This window comes from Salvelinus namaycush, chromosome 14, assembly GCF_016432855.1.
Source record: "Salvelinus namaycush isolate Seneca chromosome 14, SaNama_1.0, whole genome shotgun sequence".
Classification (NCBI taxonomy): domain Eukaryota; kingdom Metazoa; phylum Chordata; class Actinopteri; order Salmoniformes; family Salmonidae; genus Salvelinus; species Salvelinus namaycush.
The window spans coordinates 42475102-42502829 of NC_052320.1; the positions used below are offsets into that span (position 1 = coordinate 42475102).

At 40.7% G+C, this 27728-nt stretch overlaps 1 protein-coding gene across 1 annotated transcript; it reads right to left on the reverse strand.

Moving 5' to 3' along the window:
• Positions 1–2736: 2736 nt before the first annotated feature.
• On the reverse strand, positions 2737–25156 carry LOC120059533 (ubiquitin carboxyl-terminal hydrolase 11-like). Its single transcript, XM_039008663.1, has 21 exons — positions 24940–25156; positions 23778–23887; positions 23508–23638; positions 21434–21551; positions 21159–21304; positions 20957–21018; positions 20650–20749; positions 19506–19679; positions 19215–19373; positions 18851–19075; positions 18677–18760; positions 18473–18567; positions 18170–18376; positions 9283–9377; positions 8712–9173; positions 8476–8546; positions 8228–8340; positions 4230–4379; positions 3928–4043; positions 3761–3849; positions 2737–3664 (listed from the first exon to the last, which is right to left on the reverse strand). The coding sequence occupies exons 1-21, from the start codon at positions 25047–25049 to the stop codon at positions 3494–3496; spliced, it is 2988 nt and encodes a 995-aa protein (XP_038864591.1). The 5' UTR covers positions 25050–25156; the 3' UTR covers positions 2737–3493.
• Positions 25157–27728: the final 2572 nt, after the last annotated feature.

Genomic DNA, 27728 nt, shown 5'->3' on the forward strand with positions numbered 1-27728 from the left:
TAATCATGTCATCCTGAGGCAGAAGTACAATGTGTTATACACATTATAAGAATGAATCAGACACATACATCATAGATTTATTTTATTTCACATACTCATTGGAAAGCAGCAACTTTACTGCATTAAGTCAACGCCACATTGAACTGAAAGGCATTGGCATTGCAAGTGTGCAATGCCAATTTTCATTGAGGTATAAATATTAAAACTTTACCTTATATAAAGTTCCTCATATAATAAAGTTGGTACAATATTCAGTGCACTATAACATCCTAAATGTGGATGTTAGGCTGAGTTTAGACAGGCAGCTCAATTCTCATATTTTGCCCAATTATTGGCAAAAGACCAATTAGTGGAAAAATATCAGAGTTGGGCTGCCTGTGTATCATACTGGATGTTAAGTAGTTTGGGAGGACCAATTAATATGTTTGGTATGGCAACCTGTCATCTATTCCAGATAGTTCAGAAGAAGCACAAAACCACCTTGGAGTTCTTCCTGTTCCTACTAAAAGCCCAGACATTTACAGGAGCATCACCAATCATGTGTTAACACTAAAATACAACATTCCGGTCACTCCCTTGTACAAAATGGCTGCTAAGTTGTGAACAGCAATTTCAGATCAAACAGGTGTTGGTGAGCAAGATAATTGTGTAGTCAGGTTGGTATTAACCTCATGCATGTTCGCTCACTGTTTACAGTAGAAGCCAAAAGGTGTTTTCTATACAAAATTGTGCTTAAACATACTGTAGCAATGTGACAAAAATTTGAAGATTGTCCTTTCACAGGTTTCTTGGCAGTATTATGTTCTCCAGTTCCTGTTTCTATATACTGTATATTACTATCTCAGGGAAATAAAGAACCCAAACGAAGCAGGCCTTGGGAATCAGAGTATGGCCACAGCCCAATCTAAACTACAGTACATCTCTAGAGAAGGGCTTGAGTTAACCAGCTCTCACAGCCACCTTAGATCAAGGGTTTATGAATCCTGATAATTTGTTAAAAAGATATCAGGAAAGCCAGGCTGTCATGTAAAAGTGTAAAATCTACCTCATGCCTATTGTCATCAGAATCATATGTTATTAATTGCAAAAGATTATACAATAAAATATTCCATCTATTATTAAGTAAAGTAAATAAGTCGCCAATCCCCTGCATCTGATCCAGATGATCAAAGAATATATTTATTACAATACAAAAATACTGTACAGATGGGCTTTAAAAAATTATTTAAGAGCTCTATCCAGAAAGCACTTTGCTGTATTCCTCATTATTCCTTATTAAGAAATTGCGCAGACTAAAATAAAACAGTGATATCTAAATTGTAATGTGTAGCTATATGCTTTTACTAAGATAAGAGTACAAATTCCTTTTAAATCCCAAGAATATGCATCTGTTAATGTCCTGCACCAGAGGTGATCAAAATCATTCTTGATAGTGGAAAGATAATCCTAACCAGAAATGGAAGATCTGCAGAAGTGCTGAGATGCCCAATGTGTATTTGTAAGTGAAGTAAAAACAAATACCTGCTCTGATAATAAAAAAATGGATCACAAGAGAAAATATACAAAGCTATTCCATGGCACCTGCAACTGTATTCAAAGTGTTGCTTTCGAATACTATGGTCCTTTGTTTACCTTTGTTCTACACTACATGGCCAAAAGTGTGTGGACACCCCTTCAAATTAGTAGATTCAGCTATTTCAGCCACACCCGTTGCTGACAGTTGTATAAAATCGAGCACAACCATGCAATCTCCATAGGTAAATATTGGCAGTAGAATGGCCTGTCCTGAAAAGGTCTGCGACTTTCAATGTGTCACCTCATGGGATGCCACCTTTTCAACCAGTCAGTTTGTCAAATTTCTGCCCTGCTAGAGCTGCCCCGGTCAGCTGTAAGTGCTGTTATTGTGAAGTGGAAATTGTCTAGGAGCAAAAACAGATCAGCCGCGAAGTGGTAGGCCACACAAGCTCACAGAACGGGACCATCAAGTGTTGAAGCGCGTAGAGCGTAAAAATGGTCTGTCCTCGGTTGCAACACTCACTCCTGAGTTCCAAACTACCTCTGGAAGCAACCTCAGCACAAGAACTGTTCGTCGGGAGCTTAATGAAATGGGTTTCCATGGCCAAGCAGCCACACAAGCCTTAGATCACCATGCGCAATGCCAATCATCGGCTGGAGTAGACGACTCTGGGCTAGTGGAAACACGTTCTCTGGAGTAAAGAATCACGCTTCACCATCTGGCAGTCCGACGGACAAATCTGGGTTTGGCGGATGTCAGGAGAACGCTACCTGGCCAAATGCATAGTGCCAACTGTAAAGTTTGGTGGAGGAGGAATAATGGTCTGGGACTTTTTCATCGTTCGGGCTAGGCCCCTTAGTTCCAGTGAAGGGAAATCTTAATGCTACAGCGACATCCTAGACGATTCTGTGCTTCCAACTTTGTGACAACAGTTTGGGGAAGGCCCTTTCCTGTTTCAGCATGATAATGTCCCCGTGCATAAAGCAAGGTCCATACAGAAATGGTTGGTTGAGATCAGTGTGAAAGAACTCGACTGGCCTGCACAGAGCCCTGACCTCAACCCGTCAAATACCTTTGATGACTTGCAATGCCGACTGCGAGCCAGGCCTAATCGCATAACATCAGTGCCCGTCCTCACTAATGTTCTTGTGGCTTAATGGAAACAAGTCCCCACAGCAATGCTCCAACATCTAGGGGAAAGCCTTCCCAGAAGAGTGGATGCAGTTATAACAGCAAAGGGGCTCCAAAATCATATTAATGTCCATGATTTTGGAATACGTTGTTTGACGAGCATACTTTTGGCCATGTAGTGTATATAAATCACATTGCAATGTTTGTCTTTCTGTTAATGCAGTCCCTGATATAAAGAACATTGAGTAACAGGGGAATGTAATCTCATTTTTAAATCAGGAGTAAACTGAATTAGTTATCCGTGTCGTTAACCTCAAATGTTGTGATTTACCTTCTAGAGCAAAATGTATTCAATTCTATTCAAAGAGCCTCAAGGAAATCTTCCTCAAATTGAGCTCAACATCAGTAATCAAAGTTTGAGGTAGCAATGCATCATAGCAGAGATTAATAGCGGTGCAGAGATATTCACAATTCATAGGTCTTGATTGAACAAACTAAATTATAATTGCTTATGTCCAATCACGAAGGGGTCCAGTTGGCATCAGCATAGACAGACACTACATACCTTAGTCTGTGATTAAGCAATACCAGAAATCATCATTCAACATTCTTCTATTAATGATCTAGTAAATCTGGGGAGACCAATGTAAAGAAAATGTAGAAGAAACATAAATTGCATTCCTCACGCACCAGCCTGAGAATCTAGCCTCCGCTTCTCACACCTTGTTCAATGCAGAGGAGAGGCAGAAGGTTCAAGTTTTTTGGAATAGAAAATAAATAACAATATAAAATCAAAGCCCCATCAACTCAGAGAAAAAAAAGATTACAAAAAAAAAAAAATCTGTTTCAGTCTGTTTCCATGTTAACACAGGAAGTGGCTCTCTCCATCCCATCATGTTTGTGGGAAGTGACATTAGCAGGCTGAGCGGGAGAGGAGGAGCTGTCCGAGGGGGGGGGTAAGGTGGGCTGACGAATCTTGTCTTGTCGGTGGTAGAACAGGAGGTAGGCAGCATTAGTCTGGAAGGGTAGAGGCAAGGGAGGGGAGATCATGACGACATTGCAAGAAACATTTTTTAAAGAAGGAATTCTAAACTTTTCAGTAGCTAAACTTACCACAATTTGTTCCTCCCTTGCATACGTCACCTTGTTGTCATCGAAGTAATACCATTGTCCATTGTCTTTGTTCCGGGCATAGCTGGTGTCTGTCGAGAGAGCAGAAAAATGTGTTGAACAAAATGAAGACATATGACAAAGTATGACATACAAAATCAAAATCTCACAATGTCCATCTCGGAGTCCGCCGTAGTGGTTGGAAACTGCTATCAGATCATATCGGCTGGGTGGCTCTCCGTTTGTACCGGTCTTCCTCAGCAGAAAACCCGAGAAGTCGAGGTGTCTGCAATAAAGAGAAACGGGTTGGATCAAGATAGCACCTGTGAAAAAGTGCACTAATAACTCTGTCGTGGATTGAGTGGAGGTCTGGAAGAGTAATAGTCACACTGACATCCTTCCCACTTAAAAATGTAAATATGTACAGAATGTTTTAAATTACAGTAAAAGAGACAGACATGATATAACCAACCTGAGAGGAAAGTCAACGATGATATCCAACTTCTCCCTGGAGTACTTGGTGTAGGAGAAGCGTTTCAGGTGGATGATGAGAACCTCAGGCAGTGACCACAGGTCCAGTTTCTTAGTGGCCAGTTGGTGTTTCTTACATATTGGGCAGTACCTGCAGCAAACATACGCAACACAACACAGAAGACAATTGCACACAAATCACAGCTACTTAACATAACGCATGAAACACACAGAGATCTCACTGCCGATAGGTACTTATCAGTGGGAGGCCGTTCCTTCTCTTGCCAGAACAAAAGCAGTACCTGCTGCGTGCTGACCTGGTAGCAACCAACCTATTGATTCTCAGCAGCATCGCAACGCTTGTCAGTGGCGAACAACATGACTTTGAGCCAATCAGAGAGCAAAAACCCACGTTAGAAAGGAAAACAATATATATTTTTTAAGAGGGCATTTTTCCGTACATCCACGGATGAGCCAGTCACACTTCATATGCAATGTAGGCTATGGGATGGTAGCTAGCTAAGTGCACAGACGCAAATGCACACACCACTATATACTTCCCCAAAGCTAGCTAACCACTGTAGCTAGTATTGACATTATAATTAAATCACAATGGATTACCTAGTTCCCATGAGTTAGCTAGCTAGCTAAGGACACTGCACTATGTTGTGCTAGCTAGTGAATATGCTAGCAAGCTCAAAATCTGGCTATGAACAGGCACTGGCAGTATGGAATTACAGAGAGTGAAATAAATTGTGTCTTCATCATCTTGCTAGGTAGTTATCTAGCTGTGGCCATCTGGCTAGTGTCAACAAGGACTTTCAAACAAAACAAAAAAGACTATTTGCATTGCCAAACAACACTACTGCCACCTTCTGGTTTGGAGTATTTTAAACATGGCTGAGTGTCTGATGACTTCTGAGATCTTTGCTGTGTGAACACAAATGAGATTAACTGCCGACACTGTTCAGAGGTGCCATGTACTGTCGGCAGGCAAACGTTTGACAATCCTACCGGTGAATCTGAGCTTTAACAGTATTTAGCAGTAAGATGTGATATGTTACTGATATTCAAAATTGAGTCTTCAGCTTTTCCTGGGGAAAATGAAATGTTAAAGGCCCAGCGCAGTGAAAAACGTTACGTTCTTGTGCTTTATATACATTTCCACACTATGAGGTTGGAATAATACTGTGAAATTGTGAAAATGCCGTTTTAGTGTATGAACTGACCACCTGACATTTCAGCCTGTTTTGGTGGGATGGAGTTTTGGCCTGCCAGGTGATGTCACCAGGCGGTAAATTACACTGAACAAAAATATAAACGCAACATGTAAAGTGTTGATCCTATATTTCATGAGCTGAAATAAAAGATGCCAGAAATGTTCCATACACACAAAAAGCTTATTTCTCTAAAATGGTGGCGGTGGGATTATGGTATGGACAGGCATAAACTACGGACAACGAACACAACTATAGATGGCAATTTGAATGCACAGAGATACTGTGCCAATTCATCCGTCGCCAATACCTCATGTTTCAGCATGATAATGCACGGCCCCATGTCGCAATGAGCTGTACTCAATTCCTGGAATGTGAGCATGTCTGTTCTTCCATTACCTGCCTGTTCTTCCATGACCTGCATACTCACCAAAGATGTCACCCATTGAGCATGTTTGGGATGCTCGGGACCGACGTGTACGACAGCGTGTTCCAGTTCCCACCAATATCTAGCAACTACCCACAGCCATTGAAAAGTGGGACAACATTCCACAAGCTACAATCAACAGTCTGATCAACTCTATGCGAAGGAGATGTGTCATGCTGTATGAGGCAAGTGGTGGTCACACCAGATACTGACTGGTTTCCTGATCCATGCCCCTACCTTTTGTTTTAAGGTACAGATGATGTCGGAAGATTACATACACTTATGTTGGAGTCATTAAAACTCGTTTTTCAAACACTCCACAAATGTCTTGTTAAAAAACTATAGTTTTGGCAAGTCGGTTAGGACATCGACTTTGTGCATGACACAAGTCATTTTTCCAAGAATTGTTTACAGACAGATTGTTTCACCTATAATTCACTGTATCACAATTCCAGTGGGTAAGAAGTTCACATACACTAAGTTGACTGTGCCTTTTAAACAGCTTGGAAAATTACAGAAAATTATGTCATGGCTTTAGAAGCTTCTGATAGGCTAATTTACATCATTTAAGTCAATAGGTGTATCTGTGGACGTATTTCAAGGCCTACCTTCAAATTCAGTGGCTGTTTGCTTGACATCATGGGAAAATCAAAAGAAATCAGCCAAGACCTCAGATTTTTCTTTTTGTAGACCTCCACAAGTCTGGTTCATCCTTGGGAGAAATTTCCAAAATGCCTGAAGGTACCACGTTCATCAGCACAAACAATAGTACGCAAGTATAAACACCATGGGACCACGCAGTCTTCATAACGCTCAGGAAGGAGACGCGTTCTGTCTCCTAGAGATGAACAGACTTTGGTGTGAAAAGTGAAAATCAATCCCAGAACAACAGCAAAGGACCTGTGAAGATACTGAAGGAAACAGGTACAAAGGTATCTATATCCACAGTAAAACGAGTCCTATACCGATATAACCTAAAAGGCTGCTCAGCAAGGAAGAAGCCACTGCTCCAAAACCGCCATAAAAAAGCCAGACTACGGTTTGCAACTGCACATGGGGACAAAGACCGTACTTTTTGGAGAAATGTTCCCTGGTCTGAGGAAACAAAAATAGAACTGTTTGGCCATAATGACCATCGTTATGTTTGGAGGAAAAAAGGGGAGGCTTGCAAGCCAAAGAACACCATCCCAACCGTGAAGCATGGGGGTGGCATCATGTTGTGGGGGTGCTTTGCTGCAGGAGGGACTGGTGCACTTCACAAAATAGATGGCATCATGAGGTAGGAAAATGATGTGGATATATTGAAGCAACATCTCAAGACATCAGTCAGGAAGTTAAAGCATGGTCGCAAATGGGTCTTCCAAATGGACAATGACCACAAGCATACTTCCAAAGTTGTGGCAAAATGGCTTAAGGACAACAAAGTCAAGGTATTGGAGTGGCCATCACAAAGTCCTGACCTCAATCCTATAGAAAATTTGTGGGCAGAACTGAAAAAGAGTGTGCGAGCAAGGAGGCCTACAAACCTGACTCAGTTACTGGGCCATTGCTGTCAGGAGGAATGGGCCAAAATTCACCCAACTTATTGTGTGAAGCTTATGGAAGGCTACTCGAAACGTTTGACCCAAGTTAAACAATTTAAAAGGCAATGCTACCAAATACTAATTGAGTGTATGTAAACTTCTGACCCACTGGGAATGTGATGAAAAAAATAAAAGCTGAAGTAAATCATTCTCTCAACTATTATTCTGACATTTCACATTCATAAAATAAAGTGGTGAGCCTAACTGACCTAAGACAGGGAATTTTTACTAGGATTAAATGTCAGGAATTGTAACAAATTGAGTTGAAATGTATTTGGCTAAGGTGTATGTAAACTTCTGACTTCAACTGTATCTGTGACCAGATGCATATCTGTATTCCCAGTCATGTGAAATCCATAGATTAGGGCCTAATGACTTTAATTCAACTGACTGATTTCCTTATATGAACTGTAACTCAATAAAATCTTTGAAATTGTTGCATGTTGTATTTATATTTAGTATAGTTAATAGACCAATAAGAGTTCCAAACCTCTCTGACAATAACAGCTAGTTTTCAGTTTTCCCCTCCCTTCTCAGAACACTCCCAGAGAGTCCTAGCTAAATTCTTACTTGAGAAATTGCTCTTTGCTAAGAACCAATTTTTGTTTTCAATTCAAAGGGTCAAAAATAAACAATCACAGTTAGGTACTTAATTGTTACCCAGAAAGGATTTGATATTGAGATAAAAACGGCTGCATTGGACCATTAACTATATTCAGCATAATTATTGTTAGATACATATAATGAAATGCCAGGTGTGGGACAGCAGTACCAGGGGTTTTCTTCCTCCAGGACTTCCACAGTGGTGAAGAGCTCTATGCACTCCTGCAGCTGCACTGTGGTCTGCTGATGAGGGACCTCCATGCTTTGGTGTTTTACATACTTCTGTGGATGGAAAGATGTCAGGAGTTTGCTAAATGACCAGCAACCAGGCTATGTTCACACTGCTGGCCCAAACACACTTTCAAACTTAAATACTTTACATAAACTTTATTAATGTAAAGCGTGATTCACACATACCTCTGCCTCATTCTCATTGTAGCATTTCTTCTTCATGTCGGGATCCCAGTCAATGGCCACATATGGTTGAGCTGTGAAAGGGACACAGTAATATTAAATGAAATACTCACATGTGGATGCTAACCATCTGTGTCACATACAGCTATTGGCTCTAAAACATATGAAGAGCATATAAGCCTAGCTACAACAGTGACAAAGCAGTTGGCAGTGTGAATGTGATGTGTAGTCAGACTCACAGCTAAAAGAGAAGGCACTGCCGTCCTCTCCCATGCCTCTCTCCGTAGTGCCATTGGAGTTGACAGCGTGGATGGAGAAGAGCAGCTTTCTGCGTCTGGCCTGGTAGCCCTTCCTCTTGGCCTGCCTCTCGTTGGTCTGCGGGGGGCACTCACCCTTCTCCTCCTCAGTCTCACATGGCTGCTGCTGCTGAAGGCCTGCACCCTGCTGGCTGTTTGTTGGAACTCCAGCACTGGCTCCAGCACTGCAGGATGCCGAGGCACTGTCCTCTGTGCTGCACCCTGCCCTGACTTCACTACTGGCCCCCTCAGCCTGAGCCTGTTTTCCAGACTCCTGGGTTTGTGCCTGCTCTGGCTGAGTTTGGGTCACAGCAGGGCCGTCCGCTTGGCCATCCCATTGGCCACCATCACAACGGTCATCTCTCTTAAAGTGTCCTGGCCTCATACCATTATCCTCACCGTCATCTGTGGAGACAGACAACATTCTAAAGTAGATACAATAAGTAAAACTCGTAGTTTGTATAAACCAATTCTGCCCAGTGTATTAACAATTTGCTTAATGAGATCAGATTACCATCGCTGACACCATTGGTCTGGATCTTGTAAAGTTCCTCGTCATCTTCATCCTCCTCATCCTCCTCTGAGGGATCTGGTGGTCGGACATACCGTCTGTGAAAACATGACCACACAATAGGCCTTTCTCTCATTTTTGGGGCAGGACATCTGCTTTGGGGAAAATCTGGGAAATCATATCTCTGGTCTAAGGCGTGTTGTATTGGTATTGTATTTATTCTAGATCCCCATTAGCTGCTGCCAAGGCAGTTTATACTTTTTTTTAAAAAACATTACATTCACAGATTTCACAACACACGCAGTCCCCTACTCCACTACTACCACATATCTACAGTACTAAATCCATGTGTATGTATAGTACATATGTTATTGTGTCTGTGTGTATGCATGTGTCTGTGCCTATGTTTGTGTTGCTTCACAGTCCCCGCTGTTCCATAAAGTGTTTTATTTTTTTTAATTTTTTTTTAATCTAATTTTATTGCTTGCATCAGTTGCTTGAAGTGGAATGGAGTTCCATGTAGTCATGGCTCTATCAGGGATGCAAACTGATGAGGGCCTAAAAAGGTGACTGAAACATGCAAACAAAATCCATGCTAGGGAGAAATGCAGGTTTTAACTAATTAAACAAAGAATATGATCTACATGATCAGTCTCTGTGTGTAAAATAAAAAGTGGTTAATGTGAACTTAACTCACAGCAATAAAATGTAAAGAAAGCAATCCAATGTTATTTGCATAGACTTTACTGCAAATGACACTCAAGTCTTGAGAAAAAACAATACACTAATATTGCAGTTAGCCATGACAGCCTTTATAATACAATGCTTGTGACCACACACACATCTAAATATTGCACTTGGGAAAAAAACATCTTAAAGTAGATATAGAACAAAACAAACATGCATTCTATTTTCGCTCTATTATAGTGGCCACTATAGACATTGAGCAAGTGCACAAGGCTACCTGTGTGCAAAAATAACATTCACTGAGTAATAACATGTAATAATCCCCCCTCAAACAAGTGTTACTATCAAGTTCAACACAACAAAAGCAATATCTTTGGGCGACACTGCACATTATTACATTGTACACTTTCTGCCTGTGGACATAGATCTGTTCTACAATGTGTCAGCAGAGCATGATACCCTTTGTTGGCATAATTGATCTCTTTCAGGCAGAGAGTACACCTGGCATACCCCTTTTTATCCACTGTATTGAAAAAGTGAGAAAGAGGGATAGCATCCAGCTAAAGCCAGGCCCAGCTCCAGCTACACTTCTTTGGGAAAGGGGGGCAGTATTGAGTAGCTTGGATGAATAAGGTGCCCAGAGTAAACTGCTTGTTACCCAGGCCCAGAAGCTATGATATGCATATAAGTAGTAGATTTGGATAGAAAACACTCAAAAGTTTCCAAAACTGTTAAAATAATGTCTGTGAGTAAAACAGAACTTATATGGCAGGCGAAAACCTGAGACAAATCCAACCAGGAAGTGGGAAATCTGAGGTTTGTAGTTTCATTTAAGTGATTGCCTATCATATATGCTGTGTCTATGGGGCCAGATTGCACTTCCCAAGGCTTCCAGCAGATGTCAACAGTCTTTAGAAAGTTGTTTGAGGCTTCTATTGTGGAAGGGGGTCGAATAAAAGCTGTTTCAACAAGTGGACTAAGCTGTGGCCAATGAGTTGTTTACTGCGCGATCACACGTGCGCGCCGTTCCTTCTTTTTCCTCTGTAATGAATACGCTATTGTCCGGTTGGAATATTATTGAAGATTTATTATAAAAAGACCCTAAGGATTGATTGTAAACATCGTTTGACATGTTTCTACAAACTGTAATGGAACTCTTTTGACTTTTCGTCTGGATTTTGCGCTCGCGCATTGTGCCTTTGGAATAGTGAACTAAACGCGCGAACAAAACAGAGGTATTTGGACAAAAATATGGACGTAATCGAACAAAACAAAAATTTCTTGTGGAAGTGGGAGTCCTGTAAATTAACTGACAAACTGCCTTTCCACTCTACCGCTGTCTTTCCAGAGCATGCCGTGATGCAGTAACCAGTGTTGCCAACTCCTCAGTAAGGAAAGTAGCTATTGGCTGTCCTAAACGTCGCTAAATGACGTCATCGCCTAATTTGCATAATTGGCCATGTGCATGTAATTGTGATGGACGCTGTAGGAGAGAGGAATAATGTCGTGGGAGAGACAAAAAGTGAGTAAAAAACACCCTAAATATGTTTAGAACTACAGATTAACTTTCTTCTGTCGATTCTTGTTTTTTTTTATGTCACAATTCCAACCCTCCTCCTTTATCCGGGCTTGGGACCGGCGAAAGTGACCCAAAAGAGACACTCTGGCGGAGTTACTTAGTTTAATTTTTTTACTTTAGTTTTCTTAATTTGGTTTGGTTTTTAACCTTATGGTCTACTTAGGAGCCTACACAGTAAAACATTAAACATTTTTACATTTTTTTTGTATACAATTTACATTAACAATCTAAATGGACCAAAAACAGACAATAGAAAAAACTGTCAATGGCAATGCGAGAAAATGATGGTAACTAGTCTGGCCCTAATTCAGGTTAATAGTTTTTTTAAATGTAAGCCAGGGCGGGATCAGCCAGCGGCGGCTTCCCCAATGCGCAATTCATTTGCAGTCTGGACGCGGAAGGGTGAACATCTCCTGCTCTGACTGCAGCTGGGAGGGACTGCTGCGTGAGGACAGGGCCACCTGAAAGTGCTTTGGGACGGCGGTGGTGCCCACGGCAGCACCCGCTGCTCGTTGAGAAGAGTAAGAACGATACGTGCTTTCTCGTCAGAGTCTCAAAGTCTCCAATAACACCAGAAAAAGTCGCTAGATTTGTTGCTAGTCGCTTTTTTGAAAATGTGTTCCCTAGAGGGGTCTGAATACTCGCTAAATATAGCGACAAAGTCACTAAGTTGGCAACACTGGCAGTAACTAGCGAATTGGTTGTCTCTTCTCCATGCGCGTGCTGCATTCTGTTATGTGAACAATTGGCTGAGCCTTGGATATAGCCAGTATTGCTCCAAGCGCGCATCACTCATTTGCATACAGCCAGTAGTCATCCAACCCCCCCACCCAAACTTTTCTCATCAGATCTACACAAATCACATAGGTCACCTATTTTGGATTCAAAACGGTGAATTTCGCAGAAAGGTGACTAGTTTGCATCCCTGCTCTATGTAGTACTGTGAGCCTCCCATAGTCTGTTCTGGACTTGGGGACTGTGAAGAGACCTCTTGTGGCATGTCTTGTGGGGTATGCATGGGTGTCCGAGCTGAGTGCCAGTAGTTCAGACAGACAGCTCGGAGCATTTAACATGTCAATACCTCTCATAAATACAAGTTGTGAAGTCAATCTCTCCTCCACTTTGAGCCAGGAGACATTGACATGCATATTATTGTAACGACCCAGGGTCGTATTAGCTGTCTGTGTACATCAAAGGGCCAGCCATGCTGCCCTGTTCTGAGCCAATTGCAATTTTCCTAAGTCCTTTTTGTGGCACCTGACCACAAGACTGAACAGTAGTCAAGGTGCGACAAAACTAGGGCCTGTAGGACCTGCCTTGTTGATATTGTTGTTAAGGCAGAGCAGCGCTTTATTATGGACACTTCTCCCCATCTTAGCTACTGTTGTATCAATATGTTTTGACCATGACAGTTTACAATTCTGGGTTACTCCAAGCAGTTTAGTCATCTCAACTTGCTAAATTTCCACATTATTTATTACAATATTTAGTTGAGGTTTAGCGTTTAGTGAATGATCTGTCCCAAATACAATGCTTTTAGTTTTTGAAATATTTAGGGATCATTTATTCCTTGCCACCCACTCTGAAACTAACTGCAACTCTTTGTTGAGTGTTGCAGTCATTTCAGTCGCTGTACTAGCTGACGTGTATAGTGTTGAGTCATCCGCATACATAGACACTCTGGCTTTACTCAAAGTCAGTGGCATGTCATTAGTAAAGATAGCTTTTTTCAAAGGGCCTAAACAGCTACCCTGGGGAATTCCTGATTCTAACTGGATTAAATTTGATAGGCTTCCATGTGTCCTGTGTTCTGTTAGACAAGTAACTCTTTATCCACATTATAGCAGGGGGTGTAAAGCCATAACACATACAGTGGCAAGAAAAGTATGTGAACCCTTTGGAATTACCTGGATTTCTACATAAATTAGTCATAACATTTGATCTGATCATCTAAGTCACAACAATAGACAAACACAGTGTGCTTAAACTAATGACACACAAGTTGTTAGTTTGTCTATTTTGAATACATCATTTAACTTCTCTAGGGTAGGGGGCAGCATTCGGAATTTTGGATGAAAAGCATGCCCAAATTAAATGACCTGCTACTTGGGCCCAGAAGATATGATATGCATATAACTGGTAGATTTGCATAGAAAACACTCTAAAGTTTCCAAAACTGTTAAAATAGTGTCTGTGAGTATAACAGAACTGATTTGGCAGGTGAAAACCTGAGAAAAATCCATTCAGGAAGTAGTTTTTTGGGGGGTTTTGTATTCAATGCCATTACAGTATCCATTGACTTAGGACTCAAATTGCAGTTCCTATGCCTTCCACTAGATGTCAACAGTCTTCAGAAATTGTTTCAGGCTTGTATTCTGAAAAATGAGGAAGTAAGAGCAGTCTGAATGAGTGGACCCTAAAGTGTCACAGAGCTTTTTCATGCGCGAGACCGAGAGAGTGTCTTTCTTGTTTACCTTTTATATTGACAACGTTATTGTCCGGTTGAAATATTATCAATTATTTAGGCTAAAAACAACCTGAGGATTGAATATAAACATAGTTTGACATGGTTCTATGAACTTTACGGATACAATTTGGATTTTTGTCTGCCTGTTGTGACTGCGTTTGAGCCTGTGGATTACTGAAGAAAACGCGAACAAAACGGAGGTTTTTGGATATAAAGAGACTTTATCGAACAAAAGGAACATTTATTGAGTAAATGAATGTCTGCTGAGTGCAACCATATGAAGATCAAAGGTAAGGTATTAATTTTATCTCTATTTCTGACTTGTGTAAATCTTCTACTGGTTACTGTTTGTAATGATTTGTCTGCTGGGCTATGTTCTCAAATAATCGTAAGGTATGCTTTCGCCGTAAAGCATTTTTAAAATCTGACACCGTGGTTGGATTCACAAGAAGTTAATCTTTAAACCTATGTAAAATATGTTTTGTTTTCTGAATTTTTTATAATGAGTATTTCTGTATTTGAATTTGACGGCCTGCAGTTTCACTGGCTGTTGAAGAGGTGGGACGCTACCGTCTCACGTACCCTAGAGAGGTTAAACATTCACAGTGTAGATTGGAAAAAGTATGTGAACCCCTAGGCTAATGACTTCTCCAAAAGCTAATTGGAGTCAGGAGTCAGCTAACCTGGAGTCCAATCAATGAGACAAGATTGAAAAGGTTGGTTAGCGCTGCCTTGCGCTATACAAAAACTCACAAAATTTGAGTTTGCTATTCACAAGAAGCATTGCCTGATGTGAACCATGCCTCGAACAAAAGAGATCTCAGAAGAACTAAAATTAAGAATTGTTGACTTGCATAAAGCTGGAAAGGCTAACAAAAGTATCTCTAAAAGCCTTGATGTTCATCAGTCCATGGTAAGACAAATTATCTATAAATGGAAAGTTCAGCACTGTTGCTACTCTCCCTAGGAGTGGCCGTCCTTCAAAGATGACTGAGCATTCTGCGCTGTTCTCTATTCTGGGTTAAACTTGGAACATTGTTATACTCAGCAGTATAGTATCTCAGGGGTGAAAGAGACTGTTTTTTACATCAGAAGTTAAATGGTTATCTGTAGGAGCCAGGTGGCTTTGGAATGTGTTGGGTGTACGGGAGGAAGTCACAGGATTGCTATATCTTTGGGTTAGGCAAATGAGGGTTCGAGGTCAAGTCAGATCCCCTTAAGGGAGAAATTATGGTTTATTACCCTATTCCTGTCGAACCATAATATATGTAAGGATTGGAGAGAAGGAGGAATGCCTAAATTGGAGTATATATACTTGTGGTGATGGAAACATTTAGTGTGAATGCAGCTGTATTGACCCTTTGCGCAGAATAAACTTGGTTAAGCTTTCATAATGCCCGTTGAGTATTTTACTCAGAATTAGAACCGAATAAGAATCCTAGCGTGTCAGCTAAAGACTTACAGAAATCTCTGGAACATGCTAACATCTCTGTTGACGAGTCTACAATGCGTAAAACACTAAACAAAAATGGTGATCATTGGAGGACACCACGTAAGATACAACTGCTGTCCAAAAAAACATTGCTGCACATCTGAACTTTCCAAAAGTGCATCTGGATGTTCCACAGCGCTACTGGCAAAATATTCTGTGGACAGATGAAACTACAGTTGAGTTGTTTGGAAGGAACACACAACCCTATGTGTGGAGAAATAAAGGCACAGCACACTAAAATCCAAACATCATCCCAACTGTAAAGTATGGTGCATCATGGTTTGGGGCTGCTTTGCTGTCTCAGGGCCTGGACAGCTTGCTATAAACGACGGAAAAATGAATTCCCAAGTTTATCAAGACATTTTGCAGGAGAATGTTAGGCTGTCTGTCTGCCAATTGAAGCTCAACAGAAGTTGGGTGACGCAACAGGACAACGACCCAAAACACAGAAGTAAATCAACAACAGAAGAAAATACGCCTTCTGGAGTGGCCCAGTCAGTCTTGATCTCAACCTGATTTGTGATGCTGTGGCATGACCTCAAGAGAGCAGTTCACACCAGACATCCCAAGAATATTGCTGACCTGAAACAGTTTTGTAAAGAGGAATAGTCCAAAATTCCTCCTGACCGTTGTGCAGGTCTGATCCGCAACTATAGAAAACATTTGGTTGAGGTTATTGCTGCCAAAGGAGGGTCAACCAGTTATTAAAACCAAGGGTTAACATACTTTTTCCACCCTGCACTGTGAATGTTTACACGGTGTGTTCAATAAAGACATGAAAATGTATACTTGTGTATTATTAGTTTAAGCAGACTGTTTGTCTATTGTCGACTTAGATGAAGATCAGATCAAATTTCATGACCAATTTATGCAGAAATCCAGGTCATTTCAAAGGGTTCACATACTTTCTTGCCACTATGTTTTTCCAGCAGCAGACTATGTTCAATAATGTCAAAATCTGCACTGAAGTCTAAGACAGCCCCCACAAAATAATTGATCATCAATTTCTCTGAGCTAGAATCAAACCACTGATGGACAAGATCCATTACAACACCCTAGTGACTGTTTTCAAGATGACATTGCACAAACTGCCTGAATACAAGTCACCATTCAACGGCTCAGACATAAGACGTATGTGGCAGGGTCTACAGACAATCACGGACTACAAAAAGAAAACCAGCCACGTCACGGACACCGACATCTTGCTTCCAGACAAACTAAACACCTTCATTACCAGCTTTGAGGATAATACAGTGCCACCGACGAGGCCAGGACCAAAGGACTGTGGGCTCTCCTTCTCCGTGGCCGACATGAGGAAGACATTTAAACGCGTTAACCCTCGCAAGGCTGCCGGCCCAGACGACATCCCTAGCCGCATCCTCAGCACACGCGCAGACCAGCTGTCTGGTGTGTTTACTGACATATTTAATCTCTCCCTATCCCAGTCTGCTGTCCCCACATGCTTCAAGATGGCCACCATTGTTCCTGTACCCAAGAAGGCAAAGGTAACTGAACTAAATGACTATCGCTCCGTAGCACTCAATTCTGTCATCATGAAGTGCTTTGAGAGACTAGTCAAGGATCATATCACCTCCACCTTACCTGTCACCCTAGACACACTTCAATTTGCGTACCGCTCCAATAGGTCCACAGACGATGCAATCACCATCACACTGCCCTATCCCATCTGGACAAGAGGAATACCTATGTAAGAATGCTGTTCATTGACTACAGCTCATCATTCAACACCATAGAATTTTTTTATTTAATAAACAGATTAAGAAACACCTTATGGAACAGCGGGGACTGTGAAGCAACACAAACATCGGCACCGACACATGCATACACACACGATAACATACACATGGATTTAGTACTGTAGATATGTGGTAGTGGTGGAGTAGGGGCCTGAGGGCACACAGTGCGTTGTGAAATCTGTGAATGTATTGTAATGTTTTAAAATTGTATAAACTGCCTTAATTTTGCTGGACCCCCAGGAAGAGTAGCAGCTAATGGGGATCCATAATAAATACAAATACTGCAGTACAGCTTTTGCATGTGCTAGCTAACAGCAACAAACTCAAACGAGCTAAACGTAAATGCATCCAGCAGAGATCAGCTTCTAATTAGCTAGCTAACGTTAGCTATGTTAGAGCTATAAAAGCCTTACGTTCTGTTAATGTTTTGAAATTATATTTGATTGTGTATACATTATATACATAATACTAGCAAGCTCTTTTGCAGCAAGCTAAGCTTTTAGCTATAATATAATAGCTATAATATTTACCTACCTAGCTTTGCAAACGTTACCTTAGCTAGCTAACTAGCATCAAGTGTATAGAAAAATTGGACGAATGAATGACGTTATTTATTTTTTTAGACCGGAGACTTACTTTTGATGCACCCATGAAAAATATTTTTATAACGAGCTCCTTGTTCTATCTGTGCCCATAGCGTACAGCAGCTGCACTTAGTGCAGCAGCGAAAAACCGTAAACAGTCATTCCTAGAATGTCCCCTGCAATTTGAACCGTCCTCTTGTGAGAGAAAGGCCTCTCTCTCAGACAAGGCACAGTACAGCATCTTTACAACTTGCCATCACAATTATATTCCATAAAAAAAAAAAAACTATTTTAGCTGATGTTTGGCCTGTGTCAGTAACTCACGCTAGCCGCTGCAGGAAGAGGTGATAGAGGGCGTTGCGGCTGCACTGGACTCGAGGCACAGCCATGAGCAGTGGGTGTCCGAACAGGGTCGTCCCGCAGCTGCTACTCCCTGAGCCGGAGTCCCTGTAGTGAGAACGCTCCCTCAGGTACAGAGCCAGCACCACCTCATCCCCCTCCTCCTCCACAGAGCCACTGCTCAGCTCATACCTGCCAGGGCAACACACAGACAGGGGTCAGGAGAGATGCTGGTGCTAACAAGCAAACAGGAAAAGGTAAAAGCAGGTAAAAGCTGGTTTTACATACACAAATATGTCATCCCGGTCCAGGATGCAGCTTAGAGACTCATCAGCATGGTAGATCTTATAGAAGCGGTGGTTGAACACATCAGCCACAACCATCTGAAATAAGAGAGGCACAAGTCAGTATCACCTCAATATTTCATGTGATGAATGACAATAGCTTTTCCACAGCATGCTCTACCACAGAGGCTTTAAAAAGTTCTCTCACTTGATTGACGGGGACGTTGGTCATTTCCGAGAGAGCGGAGCACAGGTCAAACACTTTTCCAGCTTTGGGTACAACTAAGCGATGCTGGTGGGAAAGAATACAAATAAATCAATACAGATGATTACCTATAAAAAGCATGATGTAGGGCCAACTATAGGAAGATTAATCTTGTACCTGAACAGGTTTGGCCACAGGGTCCAGAGAAACGAAGAAGACCTCCATCACCCGGTCCTTGCTAACAGGCAGGGGCACGCTGAGGTAGCAGAAGGGGTCAAAGGTGACCGACACTTTGCGGCACTCGGGGCAAACCAGGGTGGACTTGAACAGCCCGTGGAAGGTGTCAACAATCACAGAGTTGTTACGTCGCTGGTGGTTATGCCACGCTTCCTCTGCCACTTCCTGAAAGTTGTCAAAGGGTGAGTGTGAGGAAAAATGCAATGCAAATGTACCTTAGGTTTACTTCAGCCTTGAGAGCAATGGTGGTATTTTACAATTCTTCTCCCCATACAATTCTTCTCTTTCTACTACAGGTTGTTACCTGGTCAGGCCTACCATCGGCATCCCTCAGCTCAATGTACTCCTTGTTCTTGACCCGGTTGAGATCCTCATGAAGCCCATCCAGCAGGAAGGAGAGCAGCTCCTGGGAGTCATGCTGCTGGTAGCCAAGAAACTGAGAGGCAAAGTGGCCAACCTTGGTCTGGTAATAAACATAAAACATGAGGTTATCTCAAGGTACGCATGGTCAATACTTAAGCATGACTGACTGACAAGTCTCTTTAATCCATTATAAAAATGTGGACTGAGTTTCACACTTCACACGGATAACTACCTTGAAGAGCCGGGGAACGACAGAGTAGTGCCTCCCTGACCACATCTGTTTGATAACATCAGCGTAGGCCTCTGCTATCTCCCCCTTCATGCCCAGAGGGTTGGTGAAGTTGAGCTCCTCCAGATAGGCACTCCGCAGGAAGTACTCAGTCAGTGGAGGGGTGTTACTGAGACACTGTACAAAGCAGGGAGAGAAACATACAGTACTCATGAATGATAGTCCATACTAGTCCAGATCCCTGACATTCCTGCAGTCAGCATGCCAATTGCACGCCCCCCCAAAACTTGAGACATCTGTGGCTTTGTGTTGTGTGACAAAACTGCACATTTTAGAGTGCTGGGGACTTTTATTGTCCCCAGCACAAGTTGTTCCTGTGTAATGATTATGCTGTTTCATCAGCTTCTTGATATGCCACACCTGTCAGGTGGATTCATTATTTTTTTCGCAAAGTAAATATGCTCATAGCGATATAAACAAATTTGTGCACAAATTGAAAGAAATAAGCTTTTTGTGCATATGGAACATTTCTGTGATCTATTATTTCAGCTCAAGAACCAACACTTTATATGTTGCGTTTATATTTTTTCTCCATGGATGTGTGGGCCAGAATTCCTCCACAGCGACCCGAGAGACTGATAAACAACTACAGGAAGAGTTTGATTGGATTCATTGCAGCGAAAGGTGGTACAACCAATTATTGAGTGTAAGGAGGCAATTACATTTTCACACAGGGTGTTGCGTAACTTTGTTTATGAAATAAATAAAATAAGTATGTAATTGTTGTGTTACTTGTTCACTCAGGTTCCCTTTACTCCCGTTCTAAGGCACTGTGTCTCAGTGCAGAGGCGTCACTACAGTCCCTGGTTCAAATCAAGACTGTATCACATCCGGCCGTGATTGGGAGTCCCATAGGGCGCGCACAATTGGCCCAGCATCGTCCGGGTTTGGCTGGGGTAGGCCGTCATTGTAAATAAGAATTTGTTCTTAACTGACTTGCCTAGTTAACTTAAGGTTAAATAAATAAATAATAATACAAAAATCTATTATTAGGTTTTGGTTGAAGATCTGATAACAATCAATATCAAAAATATGCAAAAGTAGAGAAAATTAGAAAGGGGGCAAATACTTTCTCACAGCACTGTACCTGCAGGGCAGAGTTCATGAAACATGTGTTTCCTAGGTTGGTGAGGCCACAGACTCCTGGCTGGCCTCGGTATGATTCCTGCTCCTCCACAGAGTTCCTACTATAAGACATGGAAGCAGAAATATAAATCACCTAACGAACACTACAATAACACAAAAGGTAATTTACAGTACTCTCTCCTTTGTAGTCACACTTATGGGAATCACGTTTACCACAAACATTACACTACATCAGCAACACTAATTTTGGTAGATAGTACATTCTCTACACACTGATAAAAAAATAAATAAAAAGAAGGAACCCCCACATGATCTGTGGTCTGGAGCTGGGCCAGGTACCATCTGCATTCCTCATCTCCATGATCACCGTCTGCAATGCAGACAGGTCATGTTAGAACACAGCTGCCATTTAAACACACTATCACTGTATCTCAGGAAGCAGCAGAGGGATGCAAGCAGGTAGGTGTGGGGTAGGGTGGGATAAGGGTCAGAGAGAGAGAACAGACATACCATGCCAGAGCTGAGGCTGGAGTCGAGGACATTGACGTGAACGTTCCGCAGCCTCTCACAGCAGGTGTCTGAGCTCTTCATCCACAGCCGGGTCTCTGCTCCCTCGACCACATCAAACTGCTTCATCATCACCTTCTGAATCGTATCTGAAGGGGAAAACATTAACAAACGCACACACACACACACACATATATATATATAGAGAGAGAGATGCATAGTTTGCACACCAACCCATCATAGCTACTATTGCACCTCTTCGATGTGTTTCTACTTACGGATGTGATCTGCACGGCTAAACTGTGCGGTCACAACATTTTCCATGTTGCTATGGAGACACAGGAAGATTTCCACAGGATAGACCTCAACCTTGACTGTGCTGGGTAGATCCACCACCTGAAATAGACGAAGCAATCACATTCAATTAACTGCCAAATACAAATTAAACACTTCAATGGCAGTTGTGTCTTTTCATAGACACAACATTGTCCATCGAATGAGGGTCTGTGGGACATACAACTACACTAGTCAGGTCCACGTTCACATAGTAGTTTGTAGACAGATGTGAATGTACAGTCAGTGCATGATAGGTTGTTTAAAAAACAATTGGATGTGTGACCAACTTTGGGGCAACTCCAAAGGATTTTTTGACAACATAAATGCATTTTCACAATAAGCACTTGTCTCAAATACATCATTACAGTTGTTGGTTAGCTAGCTAAATAATTTTAGCCGTAGTAGCATGAACTAAGTGAAAACAAGACAACTAGCTGAAACAAGTCACCTACGATTCCCCACATGGAAGCTTCTTGTCATTGTTGCTTGCTATCTGACCGTTCAGAATTATAACAACGCACAGCCTTCTGCCACATTGATGCACGTGCATAATTTTTATGATTTTGGGGGGGGGGGGATCTTAAAACGTTCCCAACATTATATTTGTGCTAGTTGGCTGTACCTGCACCAAAACTATTTCCTTCATAGCTTGTTCTCAATTTTTTTTAAATAGAGAGCCAATATGTTTTCATCACTTCTTTTTCAATCTGATCAAAACAGACATATGGTGAGCAATATGTTCTGACGATGGAATAACAAAAAAATCATTGTATTGAATCGCAAAACATATACAGTACCAGTCAAAAGTTTGGACACCTACTCATTCAAGTGTTTTTCTTTATTTTTACTATTTTATACATTGTAAAATAATAGTGAAGACATCAAACCTAGGAAATAACACATATGGAATCATGTAGTAACCAAAAAAAAGTGTTCAACAAATTAAACTATATTGTATATTTGAGGTTCTTCAAAGTAGCCACCCTTTGCCTTGATGACAGCTTTGCACACTCTTGGCATTCTCTCAACCAGCTTCACCTGGAATGCTTTTCCAACAATCTTGAAGGCGTTCCCACATATGCTGAGCACTTCTTGGCTGCTTTTCCTTCACTCTGCGGTCCAACTCATCCCAAACCATCTCAATTGGGTTGAGGTTGGGTGATTGTGGAGGCCAGGTCATCTGATGCAGTACTCCGTCACTCTCCTTCTTGGTTAAATAGGCCTTACACAGCCTGGAGGTGTGTAGGGTCATTGCCCTGTTGAAAAACAAATGATAGTGCCACTAAGCACAGACCAGATGGGATATCTCTGCAGAATGCTGTGGTAGCCATACTGGTTAAGTGAATTCTAAATTCTAAATAAATTGAATTCTAAATAAATCCCTGACAGTGTCACCAGCAAAGCACCCCACACCATCACACCTCCATGCTTCACAGTGGGAACCACATATACGGAGATCATCAGTTCACCTACGCGTCTGACAAAGAAATGTCGGTTGGAACCAACAATCTAAAATTTGGACTCATCAGACCAAAAACACAGATTTCCACTGGTCTATTGTCCATTGCTCGTGTTTCTTGGCTCAAGCAAGTCTCTTCTTATTACCTGTTAATTGAAATGCATTCCAGGTGACTACCTCACGAAGCTGGCTGAGAGAATGCCAAGAGTGTGCAACTTTGAAGAATCTCAAATATAAATTATATTTTGATTTGTTGAAAACTTTTTTGGGGTTACTACATGATTCCATATGTGCTATTTCATAGTTTATGTCTTCACTATTATTTTACAATGTAGTAGAAATAAAGAAAAATGCTTGATTCAGTAGGTGTGTCCAAACTTTTGACTGGTACTGTAGAACTGTGAGAATGGCAATACATATCATATCTGCACCTAAGTATTGTCATAATATTGTATCGTAAGGTTCATGGCAATTCCTAACCCTAGTTGTCAGGCAATCAGTCTATGTGATATGACCACAGGGACCACATATCTGCATCTCTGTGACCACTGTTTTACCTTCCGCTCCAGGGCAGGCTGATCATCTACCATGCCATACCAGGCCAGCAGATTGCGCCATGCTTCGGCAGGGATCAACACAAAGTCCTCATTCTCCACCAGACGCTCCTTCAGATGGTAGGAATCCAGTTCTGTGGGTATCATAATCATCATTTGACAGCTCACTTTTCATGTTGACACAACAGCATATGTGGGGTAGAAGTAAATGAACCAAACATTGAATAATGGGTCTTCTGTTGTTACATGATATCTTTGTGATGTGGCACTTACCCTCAAACAGCTCTGTGTTGTCGATCTGTCCAGGGAAAGATGAGGAGTTCTGGTCTCCTGTCACCACATACTCCTTCCACTGCTCATACCATCGCCTCTCCAGCAGGTACCTGCATGTGTTGGTTAAGAACAACTCCATTGGGGAGGCTTATATGGCTTATATTTTGCTTGCCTACATTAACCAACATCACATTTCCCTAGGCTAGTATTTGATCAGTAACGTTTTCTACGATTGGGGTATTTGGTGTATTTACTGATACAATACTATAATGGCATAACCACAATTGCAGCAATGGATCTTTTATTTGGGCAGCTAGGCTTTGGCAAATTACAGCCAAATGTCTAGTTTCCTTTTTAATTGAGTTTGTTAGGACAAAACTGTTCATAAATGGAATTTCATTCATTCCCACTTCAACTGATATCCTGAACTTTATAACCACAATGGTAGATACGATATCATTTCCTAATCTGGGTGTGACACTGACAAAACGAAACTTTACTGGTCAAAACGAAAGTAGCAGCCAGCTAGCAAGCTAATTTGGTTTAGCGAGCTAACATTAGCTATGCAGTTAGCTAGCTAACTTAGATGGCGCTCACTCTGTCAAAAATAATATTACACAAATAACACAAATAATACACACGTAGGAAAAAAAAAACTGAATACCAAAAATGTCAAGCTAAACCGAAAAGATTCCTGTCTTGTAGCTAGCTAACTCTGGCGGGCTAGCATGCTGTCCGTGTAGCTAACGTTAGTTAATGTTATCTTGCTTGCTAAAGCCAACACTTTGACCAGATGTTCCCCAACTGGGACGTGATGTTAATCGTCATATTAATATCAAAATGTAAGCTTTTCCACAGAATACTCTCCCTAAAATGCTAACGCAGTGATCAAACGTCATTCGCCAAACACCAGCGCTGAGATCCTAGGCAAGAGGAATGACAACACTCCAACCAATGTTTATTCATTGAATTTGCCAATAAAAATTGTCCTTATCTAAAGATAATGGTATATTATGCTGATTATGATATATGTAATGTACGCAACGGCAAATACAGTCAAGGACTCGTCGCTGTCATTTGTTGTTGTCGTGGTAGCTAGCTATAGTAGCTACATCACTCAGTGTGGGTGTCAGTTCAGAGCAGAGGGCGGCAAGAGTCTCACCAAGTATCCCCTGCACGGAGTTCATGTTCCTGAAGCAGAGACTCGATTTCCTTGCGTTGAGTCTCTAGCCCAGGAGATTCTGTAACCGCGGCTGAAGTCGTAGCAGCCATGATCACTCACAAATATCAGGATTCTGCAAGGAAACAACTGAAGTCAACTAACGTTACCGCATAGAATATGTGATAGGGTAACCGTATCGCTGTAAAGCACTTTCCACTAGCTAGTTACTCTAGCCACAAAGTAACAATTGGCAATATCGTAAAATGTATTAGAACTTCTTGGTCTTAATTTAGGTTAGGGTTAGGCATAAGGCTAGCACTGTGGTTAAGGGATTTTATTAAGATAAATTGTAAAAATATGCTGGGTAACCCTACCAAGCAAAAATATCTAAGTACTTCCGGGTCATGGATTTTTGGAATCAGCGAAGCGGAGAGCGCGATGGTTAGAAGAGATCCAGCTTTTCTCAGTGAGATGTTTTAATTTTTTTTATTAACAAATATCAACAAACAAAAGAGGATTAGTCACATGCAAACAAGCATACGTACAAACTATTTACATTGCCAGGAATCCTACACAAACAAATAATTTTCATTAATAATACAACAAGTTTTAATTGTCTTTTTGTTTTTAATTTTAGTTAAACTGGTGCCATATTGTTTAAATTCATTTATAAAGTGAAAAAAGTTAGGTTTTGAATTAGACATTTTCATTTCCATTTTCATTTGTGAATATGAAATGTACCTAGTATTATTAGCAGTTTAATTAAATATACTACATCTTTATCTATGTCAGAATTTCTGAAATAAATCATTATATCAAAACCATTACATAGTATAAATACAGGCAAAAAGCAAATGTAAAATGGTCTCCTCCATTCCATATTTATAGTCAATATACAGTTTGAATCTTTCCAAAACATGTTTCACAGGATAAATTCTATGTAACATTTTAAATGAAACTTCATTTACCTTGTTACTGAAACAATATTTGTTCGCAATTTTCCATGCTTTCCCCCATTGTATATCACCATAGATATTTGACCAAAAGAATCTTGCTGGGGGAATTGTAGTATCACAAACAATATTCCTAATCTGTTTATTACTACATTTATCTTTGATGTTAATATTGCCAATGAATATATTTTCATGTAAATCTATGTTACTTACATCAACCACAAAGGCTTTTAAAAGAGATACAACCCCCCTTGGAATCGCATCAAAAACAATTGCATATTCTTTCGGGGTTATTCGGGTTATTCGGGGTTATTGGAATTTTAAACAAGAAATTCCTCATATGAGAATAGATATCTATCCTCATTCAATAACTGACCAACCAAAATAATTTTATTCTCAAACCAGTTACAAAAAAAAGAGACTTATTTTTAAATCGTATATCTTTGTTGTTCCATATAAAGTATCTGTGAGGGGAAATTTGTGTTTATACGCTAACATCCAAGCTAAAATCGCCTGCTTTTGGAATTTGGCCAACTTTACTGGGATTTTATCAACATCAAAATTACATCGAAGCAAAAATTCTAAACCACCAACAGAGTCAAATAAATACTTAGGAAAGACATTCCAAATACTGTTCTGGTTCTTAACATACTTCAGAATCCAATTTATTTTAAAATAATTTTTTAGAGTACCGTATTGAAATCTAAAACCTCAAGACCTTGTTCTTGCGTATTAGTGAGAATATATTTTTGTAGATAGTAAAATTATAAAGAATCTTATCTAAGTCCTTTACAATTTTAGGGGATAATTCAAGTGATAACGTGACATAAACCAATCTGGATAACCCTTCAGCTTTGGACAATAAAACCCGACCGTATAACGAAATATCTCTCAGCAACCAGAGGTTCAATTTCTTCTTTGTTTTCTCAATAATGGGGTTAAAGTTTAATTCACTCCTTTGTTTTTCGTCCTTGCATATAACAGTTCCAAGATAAGTAACCTTATCTTTAATTGGGATACCATATACTTCCTGTAAAACACAATCCTTGAGTGGAAATAAGACTGACTTATTGATATTAATTTTCAAACCCGAAACTAAGGAAAAGTCTTCAATACAGGAAACTGCTTTAGAAACCTCGTTCCTGTTTCTTAAAAATATAGTGGTATCATCAGCCAGTTGACATAGTTTAAATTAATTTCCAAGTGCTGAAACACCTTGAAAATTCCCTTTCTTGATATGAAGAGCCATAATCTAGTAACCAATAAAAATGGACTAATTGGGCAGCCCTGCCTAATGCCACGGCCAATATCAAATCTTTGGGATGTCTAATTTTACAGAGTTAGTACAACCACTATATAAAGTTTGGACTGCTTTTAAAAAAAACTCACCAAACCCCAAAAAACGTATTGCTTTGAACATTAACTCATGTTCTACAGTGTCAAAAGCTTTATAAAAATCAACAAACATAAGAAAACTATCATCAAGGATGAGGTCATTATAGTCAATCATACCTAAGATCAACCTGATGTTATTACTAATGTGTCGACCATGCATAAAACCAGATATTTCTTCATCAATTATATGATGCAAGCCTTGTTTCAACTTCTTAGCAAATACAAGGGCAAGGGTCTCCAGTTGTCTACATAAAGAGTATCCTTATTAGGTTTGGGAATCAAAGTAATTACACCTTGCTTTAAGGAAGCCGGTAACTCCAATTTTTCTATTGATTCTTGAAACATAGCAAGAATGAAAGGAATTAATTTATCATTGAATGCTTTATAAAACTCACTTATTAAACCATCATTTCCAGGGGACCTACTGTCCTTAAGGCTTTT